The 12785-nt window shown below is 41.1% G+C and overlaps 1 protein-coding gene across 2 annotated transcripts in view; it reads right to left on the minus strand.

Moving 5' to 3' along the window:
- Window positions 1-306: 306 nt before the first annotated feature.
- deaf1 (DEAF1 transcription factor) overlaps window positions 307-12785 on the minus strand; it is a 71912-nt gene continuing 59433 nt past the window's right edge. Inside the window, exons 9-13 of one of the 2 annotated variants that reach the window (XM_034177363.1) lie at window positions 6857-6985; window positions 5733-5995; window positions 5556-5648; window positions 5303-5392; window positions 307-583 (exon numbers count right to left, since the gene is read on the minus strand). In XM_034177363.1, coding sequence (XP_034033254.1) covers window positions 476-583; window positions 5303-5392; window positions 5556-5648; window positions 5733-5995; window positions 6857-6985 — 683 coding nt within the window. In that variant the 3' untranslated portion in view covers window positions 307-475. Of the gene's footprint in view, window positions 584-5302; window positions 5393-5432; window positions 5649-5732; window positions 5996-6856; window positions 6986-12785 lie in introns of both variants that reach the window. The other variant, XR_004562381.1, reaches the window with a different exon arrangement.

Below are 12785 nucleotides of genomic sequence, written 5' to 3' on the forward strand. Positions count from 1 at the left end.
TCACATTCGTGACTTTAATAACATTACTAATGCCATTAAAGTTGCTAACATTAGTAACTTTAATGTTAGTAAAGTTATTAAAGTTACTTTTAGTTACTAATGTTAGTAACTTTACGAGTGTTATTAAAGTTACCAAAGTTACTAATGCTAGCAAAGTTGGTAACATTAGTAACTTTAATAATGTTAGTAAAGTTATTAAAGTTACAATTAGTTACTAATGTTAGTAACTTTACGAGTGTTATTAAAGTTACCAAAGTTACTAACACTAGTAAAGTTGCTAACATTAGTAATGTAGATGATGTGGCCCATAACCTGTAGGTGGCCGAGGACAGTTTTTCTCGTGCTATCGTGTAACATGAACTCAAACACGCGATGTGCCTGCAAGCTTGAAGGTAGTAGTAAGATGGCCGCAGGGCACCTTCAGTTAGCTAACACCTGATGATGTCACAGTGACATCACATCCTGCTGGATTGTCTCAAACAGCCTTGACTTTGTCCACATCAGCAGCTGGTGCTGACTCCTCCCCCTGGGCAGCCACACCCCCTCCTGATTGACAGCAGCTGTGCTGATGTTCTTTCCAGTCCTGAAATACATAAAGTTGATCCTTGTTACTGATGCTAGCAGCAGCTAATGCACATGCTAACTGATGCCGACAGTCAGACTCGAGTCCTTGAGTCCAGAACCTCAAGAACCTCAAGCATACTACTTTGCTGTGCTGTCACTGATTGCCATGAATGCAGATTCTGCATCAGTGTTGTCATTGCTGGACTTGAATGCAATGTTTCATACAGCCGACCTTGATATCTTGGTGGTGAGAATGGAGACTTATTTTGCTATTTCTGGAAAGGTGCTTGCATGGCTGAGATCTTATATGTCAGGTAGAACTCAATGTGTTCTTATAATGGTGCAACACCTGATTTCTCAGCTATGAAATTTGGTGTACCTCAGGGTTCTGGTTTGGGTCCTCTGTTGTTCACCTTGTGTGTTTCACCTTGTGGCCAGACTATTCAGTGTCACAGAGTTGATTTTCACTGTTATGTTGATGACCTCCAGGTATATACAGTTGTGCTCAAAAGTTTTTAAAACAAAATCTGCCAGCGTATGTAACTTTTGAGCGAACTGTATGTAGGTCTCTGTCAGCCAATGTGTGTCTGTTCACAAAACTGGATGTCTGCAAAATTCTTGCTTTTGAATGCAGAGATGTTGGTCCTCTCAGACTAAGACATCTTTCTGACCACTGTCACTTGCTGACTAACTGACTCATCAATGTAAGAAAGTTTAAAGTCTTGTTATGACTTTAAACTCCGTGTGACTCCGAGAGCAGATTTTAAGGTTTTGTTGCTGACTTGTGAGGCTCTAAACCAACATGCCTCCTCGTACCCTGCAGTCGCTGGATGCTGACCTGCTCTGGGTCGAAAGGGTTAAAAAGAAGTCAGCAGGTTTTAGAGCCTCTTCCTGCTCGTTGAACAGCCGCCTGCTGGAATTCAAATTCCAGCGACTTTTTTAAGACTAGTTTTAAAACCTATTTATTTTCTGTTGCTTATCACAGGGATGAGAACAATCTGAAAGGAAAAAGACTGGTGGGTGACTGTGGGGGTGAAGTTTGAATTTTTTCACACTTTAAAGGAGCTATTCTGGTGAATTTTAACAGGAAAAAAAAAGATAAGATAAACTTTATTGATGTCACAGAGGAGATGATTTTATGTGATGATTTTATGTGGATAAAAATGTTCTCATTTATACCTTTAATTGTTTAAAATCTTGGCCATGAATGACGATTCATAATAAATTGTATGTAACTTTATTGTGACCAGACATTCCAAATCAATGCTAGTCAATAATGAAACCAGTCAGTCTGATGTCTGTGTAGATCCTGGAAAAAGCCACTCAAGACCACATGACAAATGATAGTTTTTCAATTAAAAACCAGGTATGTCCAACAACAAATCCAAGTTGACATCATCTATCGTACTGAAAGGAACAATAATAATGAAATCATCTCCAGACAGTTCTACCTAGTTTATGTGGTATTTTCCTCTTGTTCAGTAATTTATGTTGATTCCTGGTGAAACATTACTAACTTCCATCAGGAGTAGATATTCAGTCTGACGACAAGGCTGCAGGTTGTCAGCGCTATTACTTTGTCCAGCCATAATTTAAATTTCTTTCATTTATATGTATTTGCTACTTTAAGGTTTCCCATAATCCCCCTGGTGTCCTCCTGGTGTTTCCCAGGATGCACCGCGGCACCAGCAGAGTTCCGGCATCTCACACTGCATGTAAACAATGGCTAGCGAGATCATGAATGGCGCTGATCCATCTGAGTTCACAGGTGATTATGATGATGACGACACTGGAGGAGGGGCAGCACCTGTGATGGACTTCTGCCCCAATGTGTCTTGTCCAAACGTCACGAGGTGTGTTTACATTGTGTCCTGAACCGATGTCACAGCCTGAACGGTCCCCCCCTAAAAATCAGTCCGCCTGCCTTCACTGCACATGCGTCATTTTGGACCGCAGCAGCTCGTCTGACTCTCTTCACCCAAAGTGATCAAATGGATTAATGTGATTATTAACCATCAGATGACAAAGTAAAACCTCTTAAAATGTTGTTAAACTGTTGTGTGTGTGTGTGTGTGTGTTGTTTTTAGTCCTGCGTGGCTGGATGTGATATGTTGTCCTTTTTATGATTTGCTGCCTTTCTTGATGATTTGGTGCTGAAGAGATGGTGCTAAAATTAAGTTTCATCATGTCCACAATGACAATAAAGTTCTATTCTATAATTAGTGAACCGCGGCTAATGACACACGCGCAGTGAAGGCAGGGCGGACCAATTTTAGTGGGGACCGTTCGGTCGGTGACACCGGAACTCTGCTGAAACCGACCTCTCGTGTGAGTCACGGACCGCAACACGGCGCGAGATTCACAACTGCAAAACAGCGAATAGCACCAAATCACAACAAAGCTGCCTCAAGGTGCTTCACACAACTAAGATCTAACCTTACCAACCCCGAGAGCAAGAACACAGGCGCAGGCCTGGTACCACTGTGGTACTTTGTCCAGCCACATCCATGCAACCTTTTCTTTGCAGAATCTTTATCAATTTCTCGAACACACTCACCATCTTCATCTTTTACACGTTCTTATTTAACGTGGGTCACCAACGAAAGGCCGAAGCTCGTTTCCAGAAGGTCCCATGTGTCTCTCACTCCTCCCAGCACTCCTGTTCAAAGTGCCAGTTGGGAGCACAGCTGCAGTTGAGAATCAAACCCAGATTGCTGGCATCTCAGTCCAATGTGCAAACTGTTACGCCACCACCTCCCCCTCCAGCACATTTTCCTCCCGATAAACCAGTGTTGTATAAAATACCAGAAAATCACACTTAAGTAAAAGTACAGATACCCATTCAAAAAATGACTTTGGTAGAAGTTCAGGTAACCGATTGAAATGCTACTCAAGTAAAAGTCTTAAAGTCTCTAGTATTTATTGTACTTAAGTATGACAAGTAATGTACAACTAAATGTACTCAAGTATTGAAAGTAAAAGTACAAGTAAATGTTAATAATCAAAAATGGACCAATTTTTTATATTACAAAGTTTATCTAGGCTTGTAAATGACTGGTAGTATTAAACACTTCAGAAACAAGGTTTCAAAACCTAAATGAGAGTAGGCTACTCACTAGGTGTTCACAGGAAACGGGTATTTATTTCTATATGTATTTATTTATTTTCATTGTTACATGGTTTTATCTTTTCTGTTGTGTTTTGTTTCATTAGGTTCTTTTTGTCTCTTTTTCTAAAATTGTATTGTAACATTATTAGTCTATTATTATTGACTATTATTGTCTATTATGTAGACTATTGTTGTTGCTATAATATATGAATAAAAATAAATTAAAAAAAATTACAATTTGACTCTTTTACAACAATGAATGCTGAGCCATTAATTATACAGCAAACAAATCAACACAAATGTGCTGATGCAAACAGCTTAATGCTAACTTTAACATTGAAAACGCCATAGACATGCTAACGTGTTAGCATCGGTCCTGTTTTTAAGTTATAAAATACATCTATCAACTGTTTCAGAAGACCATAACAGGTCGGTTTAACATAAAAATATTAAATATTACTCACAGACATATGCTCTTCGGGGTTTTAGCGGGAAAAATTGGGATAAAGCGAAATAAAACAATGAATCCACAAATTGTAGATCGAAGCACTGCTTCGACCTGTGAATCACTGCTTCAATTGGTTCAAGGTTCAAAGCAAAGCCGCGCTGCAGGTCTGTAATCAATGTAGAGAAATGATCATTTTCCTGACAAACACCCCCGAAGTGTGCAACTGCAAAAAAGCCTATTGGACATGACTCATGACAAATCGGCCTGACTCCGTTACAGTCATAGTAATCAGTGGTGTCTCTGGGTGAAAACACAACTTTTTTTCGTCTGTGATTTTTTTTTTTGTAACGGGTAACGGCAGTGCGTAGAGAAAATGTATCAGAGTAGAAGTATGCAATTAAGGTCGGAAATGTAGTGAAGTAAAAGTGAAAGTAAGCTGAATTAAAAAAAACTCAAGTAAAGTACAAAGTCTCCCAAAACGTACTTAAGTACAGTAGTGAAGTATTTTTACTTCGTTACTATACAACACTGTGAAAAACTGGACAAACTTTCTTCACTTGCCGCCATTCTGCATCCCATAATAAGCAGTTCTGGCATGTGGGATCTCACACAAGGTACGTTTTTCAGGAAAAGTAAAGTTTTTACTGCTTATGGGACCCCAGCCCCGTCATGAACTACCCAGCCTTTTTGTTAACAGACACAAACTGCGGGACAAGGTGCTACTTCTACCTGCTACCAGCAAGCCCCGTGCACACCATGCTGTTCAGTAACAGCGACGCCCGGTGGCTAATGTGAGAACTGTCACAAACACATCACACCTCAATGTTTTCTCCCCAGATTTGAAATGAATCCCAAAAGTCATGAAACCGCTGATCGGCAGCTGATTCTCATCCTTGTTTTATGGATTTTAATTTTCATTTTAATCTTGTTCCTACAAAACTGTTTTTTATGGTTTTATCTGCTTTAACTCTGTGTTGGAGTTTGTTCAGCACTGTTGATTTGATTCATTTCATTGATTTTTCATTGAAAGTCCTTTATAAATAAATATATTATCTTCATTTTATTCTTGTTACTATCACTGTTGTTCTTATTTTTCTCCAACACGTCTCAAGGCAGGAATTGAAAGTTGTTTAAATAAAATGGTGCGAGCGCCGCTCACAGAGGATCTGGACACGTCTTACCTTCCTCTGACAGAAGGGGGAGCAGTAGCTGACTTTGCGGCAGGCCGTGCACTCGCTCAGCGCCACGCGGCCACAGTTGACGCACATTTGCTGTAAATAAAAGACGATGAGTTTCCTCTGTGAAAACCACCATGAATGACCAACAGGGGGCAGACTTGGATCCCAGCTGATGTTACAGAGGAACTCCTCCCCTCTGCTGTCAATCAGTCCTCAGCTGGCATGAGAGCCCGCCCCCGTCTGCACAGTGCCCTACGTGGATGATGATCTCGGTGACCTCAGAGTTTCTCTTGGTCTCCGGCTGCTCCTGGTCCTGGTGTGGACTCGAGATCTGGTTCTGGAAGTGGCTCTGTGGACACAGACCAAAGCCTTCAGCGTCTCACACCGCGTGGTTATTCTTTGTTCTGCTGTGTGAGCTGCCACATGGCCTCACCTCTTTACTGGCGCAGTGACCTTTGACCTGTGGCACCTGCTGCTTGGCCTGTTCAATCAGCACCTTCAGCTGCTGCGCGTTGCTCAGCAGCACGTTGGCCATTTCCTCCAGCTGCTGCCAGGTGGACGTCTGGCCCTCCCCCAACACTGGCCCCACCCCCACCTCCAGCCCTGCTACTACACCCGCAGACGGAGATGCTGCCACAGCGACCTTCGCCTGAAGAGGCTGGGGGGTCACGGCCAACGCTGGCAATGCTGCGAGCACTGAGAGACACAGGTAGTGTCTTTAGACAACGTAAAAACCAACAACGACAACAAAAACAATACAACAATAACAAAAACAATGGAACAATAACAAAAACAGCAATGCAACAACAAAAACAATGAAAAAATAACAAAAGTGCAACAATAGAAACAATACAACCACAACAAAAACTCATTAAAACACAATGCAACAATAACAAAAAGACAATAACAAAAACAACAATGCAACAAAAACAAGACAATAACTAAAACAACGACAACAGCAACGCAACAACAAAAACAAAAACAGCAATGCAACAATAACAATGAAACACTAACAAGACCATAAAAAAATGCAACAAAAACAAATGAAATAACAAAAACAATGCAACAATAACAAAAACAATGCAACAATAAAAACAAGACAATAGCAAAAACAACAGCAATGCAACAACAAAAACAATGCAACAATAACAAAAACAAGGCAATAACAAAAACAAACCAACACAAAAATAACAAAAAACAAGTCAAAACGACACAAAACATAAAAAACAAACAAAAACGTAAAATACCAACACAAAAACCAACATAAAAAATGACTACAAAATGACATTTGTAGACATACAAAACTTAAAAAACAAACAAACAAAAAAACAATGCAAAACATAAAAAAAAACCAAACAAACACAAAAATCACAAAAAACCCACTACGCAAAAATCACACAAATCAACAGAAAAATACCAACAGAGAACTATGACAACAATGATGCACTCTGGTATTGAGTGCAGTTAAAGTAGTGCACGAACAAGCAGCTGCTGCATTAGATGATCTGCTGCAGTGCCCTCTAATGGCAGCAGCTGGAAGAAGATGACGACTGGTACCTGTGGTGCTGGTGAAGACATCACTCTGCGCCGCGCTGTCTGACATGATGGCAGCAGGCTCGCCTGTGGGCGTGCGGTCAAAGGTCACTGTCCCGGCTGTGGTGATGTGTCCTGATGGACACACAGTGACTGTGGGAAAGGAAACACCGTCAGTTTGACACCGGACCTGACCTCTAACCCTGTGCCCAAAGGTTGTTCAACTGGACAGGACCATGACAGTCTGCTGGTACCACCCACTGTGGGCGCCATCATCGACATGTGATCTGAAGTCCTTCACCCGGAGCAGGATCTCAGTCTGAACCTGGACTGAAGTTTCACACACTGCTGCAAAATGTCCCATGAAGAAGACATTCCAACTACATCACAAAGGTGCATGCTGGGAACTAGCGGCCACCCTCAAACCTTTACCTGATCGCTTCCCTGCCCCTGTCAGTGAAGCGTTTTCCTGAGTCACATGACCACACATCTGACTCCTGTCCCTCCTCCTGTCTCTGTGTATGCATGTATATGTAGGACGGGTCACAAATCAAATACACAGGAAACATTTTGATGCATGTATTTGGAATGACAATCAAGACCTTCCTCCTCCCCCTCCTGCTCCTCCTCCTCCATTGTGGCTGTTGTCATAATTTATGTAAATTAGAAGCTCATTTATTGTCTTAGTCAAACCATAACACTGGTCAACAACAAAAAATAATTTTCAGAACTGATTTTGGGTCATTTGTGGTGCTGAATCTGAATATGAGCTTTGGCTATCTGCATGTTCCGGATTGATGGATGACGCAAAAGTTGCTCATTCACTTACGAGTTTGACGCCACTAATCACACAAAAGCAGTTTCAAAAGCATCGTTTTGAAATCAGGTTCATAAAATGTGAACAGAGAGCCGTCATATCGTTTATGGCGCTGAAGAGGTGTCTGACACGGCAGCTTCTACTTCAATGCTTGATACAAGAAACATGTTTTCATATCTCAAAAACGTGATGTGAAATTACCCAAAATCCTTTGGAAAAACTCCATGGAAGAAAATGGTGTTGACAGTCTCCTTCATAAAACATCCTCAATGTCACATCCTCATCAATACGCAAAATATATGCAGAAATCAACTCAAATATAATCAGCTATTCTCCAGAGGGTACCTGTGGTGTAAGTATCAAGTTACTGTGTTCACTAGGGATGGGTATTGATAGGTTTTATTGATCATTCATCAATTCCGCTTATCAATCCAATTCCTTATCGATTCCCTGATCAATACCGCCTGAGAATTTTCTGTGTACTAAAAGTAGGCTTTACGGGTTTTCTACGTCAATAACATTTTATTGAGTCTTAAAGTAAATAAATATGAAATTGGTCACTGGATCCTTGATCTGTGGACATACGAGGTCTGTCCAAAAAGTATCGACCTTTTTATTTTTTTCAAAAAACCATATGGATTTGAATCACGTGTGATTGCATCAGACAAGCTTGAACCTTCGTGTGCATGCGTGAGTTTTTTCACGCCTGTCGGTTGCGTCATTCGCCTGTGAGCAGGCTTTGAGTGAGCACTGGTCCACCCCTCTCGTCGTCTTTTTTATTGCGAATAAATGTCTGAATGATTTGGAGCTGTGCTGCATCAATTTTTTCCAGAAACTGTGAGAGACCTCCAGGTGGACACCATTCGGAAAATTAATATGGCTTTCAGGGACGATTTTATGGGGATTACACAGATTAAGGAGTGTTACTGCCGCTTTAAGGACGGCCCACAACTGCTGAGAGCGCACCGCGCTCCGAGCACCGATCGACAGGCTGAATCAACCAGATCATTTCCAACGTGAAGGCTTTGTTGATCCGGGATGTCGTCTGACTTCCACAAAAAAAGGAAAAAGGTGTGGACATCAGTACTTTTTTGGCACATTCCACTGTTAAAGGAGTTTTTTTCATGGAAAGAAAAGCGGATGGATGCGCCACCGTGCCGTTCATGGCGCAGCACAAAACCACCTCCGTGTTGGTCTCACAGGACGGCTTTCAGATGGCTTTCTGACTGCTTTCGGTGGGTTTTCAGTCGTGTGACTAACCGAGAAATTGTGGATGAGCCTGGACATGCCAGGACATGTCCTGTGAGGCTTCATCACGGCGTTGCTTTGCGCCATGCGGCTCCACCGCGACGCGCGGAATTCCTCCGCTCCTCTTTCCATGACAAAAACTGCTGTAACAGTGGAATGTGCCGTTCATTTCCAAACGGAATGCTGTGTTTTATCCAGGATGTCCTCTAACTAGCACAGGAATTGCGGAAGACGTGGACATCAGCACTTTTTCGGCACATTGAGACAGACGTGCGGAGGAATTCCGTGCGTCGCGGTGGAGCCGCATGGCGCAAAGCAACGCTGTGATGAAGCCTCACAGGACATGTTCTGGCATGTCCAGGCTCATGCACAATTTCTCGGATAGTCACACGACTGAAAACCCACCGACAGCCATCTGAAAGCCATCTCAAAGGCGTCCTGTGAGACCAACACGGAGGTGGTTTTGTCCCGCGGCATGGTGGCGCATCTGTTCGCTTTTCTTTCCATGAAAAAAAACTCCTTAACAGTTGAATGTGCCGAAAAAGTGCTGATGTCCACGTCTCCTGCCTTTTTGTGAAAGTCAGGCGTGAAAAAACTCACGCATGCGCACGAAGGTTCAAGCTTGGCTGATGCAATCACACGTGATTCAAATCCATATGGTTTTTGAAAAAAATAAAAAGGGTCGGATACTTTTTGGACAGACCTCGTAATACAACCCCTGGCAAAAATTATGGAATCACCGCCTCGGCGGATGTTCATTCAGTTGTTTAATTTTGTAGAAAAAAAGCAGATCACAGACATGACACAAAACTAAAGTCATTTCAAATGGCAACTTTCTGGCTTTAAAGAAACACTATAAGAAATCAGGAAAAAAAAATTGTGGCAGTCAGTAACGGTTACTTTTTTAGACCAAGCAAAGGGAAAAAAATATGGAATCACTCAATTCTGAGGAAAAAAATTATGGAATCACCCTGTAAATTTTCATCCCCAAAACTAACACCTGCATCAAATCAGATCTGCTCATTAGTCTGCATCTAAAAAGGAGTGATCACACCTTGGAGAGCTGTTGCACCAAGTGGACTGACATGAATCATGGCTCCAACACGAGAGATGTCAATTGAAACAAAGGAGAGGATTATCAAACTCTTAAAAGAGGGTAATCATCACACAATGTTGCAAAAGATGTTGGTTGTTCACAGTCAGCTGTGTCTAAACTCTGGACCAAATACAAACAACATGGGAAGGTTGTTAAAGGCAAACATACTGGTAGACCAAGGAAGATATCAAAGCGTCAAGACAGAAAACTTAAAGCAATGTGTCTCAAAAATCAAAAATGTACAACAAAACAAATGAGGAACGAATGGGAGGAAACTGAGTCAACGTCTGTGACCGAACTGTAGAACCACCTAAAGGAAATGGGATTTACATACAGAAAAGCTAACGAAAGCCATCATTAACACCTAAATAGAAAAAAAACAAGATTACAATGGGCTAAGTAAAAGCAATCATGGACTGTGGATGACTGGATGAAAGTCATATTCAGTGATGAATCTCGAATCTGCATTGGCAAGGTGATGATGCTGGAACTTTTGTTTGGTGCCGTTCCAATGAGATTTATAAAGATGACTGTCTGAAGAGAACATGTAAATTTCCACAGTCATTGATGATATGGTGCTGCATGTCAGGTAAAGGCACTGGGGAGATGGCTGTCATTATATCATCAATAAATGCACAAGTTTACGTTGATATTTTGGGACACTTTTCTTATCCCATCAATTGAAAGGATGTTTGGGGATGATGAAATCATTTTTCAAGACGATAATGCATCTTGCCATAGAGCAAAAACTGTGAAAACATTCCTTGCAAAAAGACACATAGGGTCAATGTCATGGCCTGCAAATAGTCCGGATCTTAATCCAATTGAAAATCTTTTGTGGAAGTTGAAGAAAATGGTCCATGACAAGGCTCCAACCTGCAAAACTGATCTGGCAACAGCAATCAGAGAAAGTTGGAGCCAGATTGATGAAGAGTACTGTTTGTCACTCATTAAGTCCATGCCTCAGAGACTGCAAGCTGTTAGAAAAGCCAGAGGTGGTGCAACAAAATACTAGTGATGTGTTGGAGCGTTCTTTTGTTTTTCATGATTCCATCATTTTTTCCTCAGAATTGAGTGATTCCATATTTTTTTTCCCTCTGCTTGGTCTAAAAAAGTAACTGTTACTGACTGCCACAATTTTTTTCCTGATTTCTTATAGTGTTTCTTAAAGCCAGAAAGTTGCCATTTGAAATGACTTTAGTTTTGTGTCATGTCTGTGATCTGCTTTTTTTCTACAAAATTAAACAACTGAATGAACATCCTCCGAGGCCGGTGATTCCATCATTTTTGCCAGGGTTGTAGAAATAAATCAAACCTGTAGTTTTTGTCAAAAGCATTTCCTTTCAGACATTAATGAGACAAATGTAACTCCATAGACTCTGATTGAGCTCAGCCAGCTGCACGTCAACATCATCAATGCAATTCATAAAGAACGCAGGACGTCTCATTTTGGGAGAAAAAAAAACACGGTTTGTAGTTTATTGTGTGATGTTTGGAACGAGGTGTTATTTGATTTAAATCGGTAATACGGTTTGAAGTTATTCATTCCCACCAAAATCTATCTTTGAACTTTACTCAGCAAAGAGCCGCGTGGCATTTGGGCTGTGCAGGATATCATTATTATTATTATTTTCTTGACATGAAGGTCAGTTTATGAACTGGCGAAGTGGGTCCGGCTCACACCAGAGAACCATCATGTTCACTGCCCCACGAAAATTTAAAAAGGAATGAAAAAACAGAGGATGATTCTCATTTCTTGCCTGCAACAAGACAAAAGTACCAGTCAGCACAAGGTGACTCACAATTGACATCTTTAAATGGCTTTGCGGACCCACTGCTTCTGAGAAGAGGCCTTTTATTGTGGCCAGCCTAAGGCACACCTGTGCAATAATCATGCTGTCTAATCAGCATCTCAGAGCTGGCATTGAGGCAATATGGCTAAGCCTGAAACTAATTTGTTGACGGGTTTTGGGGGCTGCCTAGGTCCCCAATGGGGTCCAGGGGCAAAGCCCCAGACTGGGGGCTGCGATTTTAGGCCTTTTCAAACCTGTTTGGAAAGCTCTCAGAAACACCCAATGTTAAAGATTTTAAACAATCATTACCATCTTTGAGGTCAAGTGGTTTGTGTTTTACAATCCAGATTTCTAAAGCAAAAATAAAATAACCACAAACAAAAATTGGGCACAGGTTCCCCTAACATCTGCAGGTTTTGTCTACATACTACCAACACTGACAACACTGTTGCTGCTGGCTCATATATTCAGGGCAATTATTTTATAGTTTATTCAACAGACCAGCCGAAGTGAACATCAGTGTGGAAAGAAAAGCAAGGCAGAAAATGAAAATGGTTGGGTTCGCATCCACACTGAGTTTCAAATATGTGAAAATAATTATTATTTCAATAAATGAATGGTTATTAACTTACAACATGACCTAAGCATTTTGTTTCGAAATGCCAAAATTCGTAAGCAATTTGAATTTTGAAATTTATCGAACACCTCATCATGGATGCTTAATCCTTTCACTAAGACCTCTTCAAACTACATAAATAAAAAAACATAAAATACTACTTACAGCAATCGGCTGCACTGGTCAAAATCATATCCACTAAATAATCTCTTTCTTCAATTTGATCGCTTTGTCTAAAAGGTGCCTGCAAAATGCTAAGAAAAGATTTTTGTTCTGATACAGATCAGCCACATTAAAACACGTTCAATGATTGGTTATCACTTCGAGCTAGACCGATGTTAAAATCGTGTTATTAAACCAAAGAACAGGGTATATTTCGCAGC

Source organism: Thalassophryne amazonica, chromosome 8 (assembly GCF_902500255.1).
Source record: "Thalassophryne amazonica chromosome 8, fThaAma1.1, whole genome shotgun sequence".
In the NCBI taxonomy this organism is placed as follows: Eukaryota; Metazoa; Chordata; class Actinopteri; order Batrachoidiformes; family Batrachoididae; genus Thalassophryne; species Thalassophryne amazonica.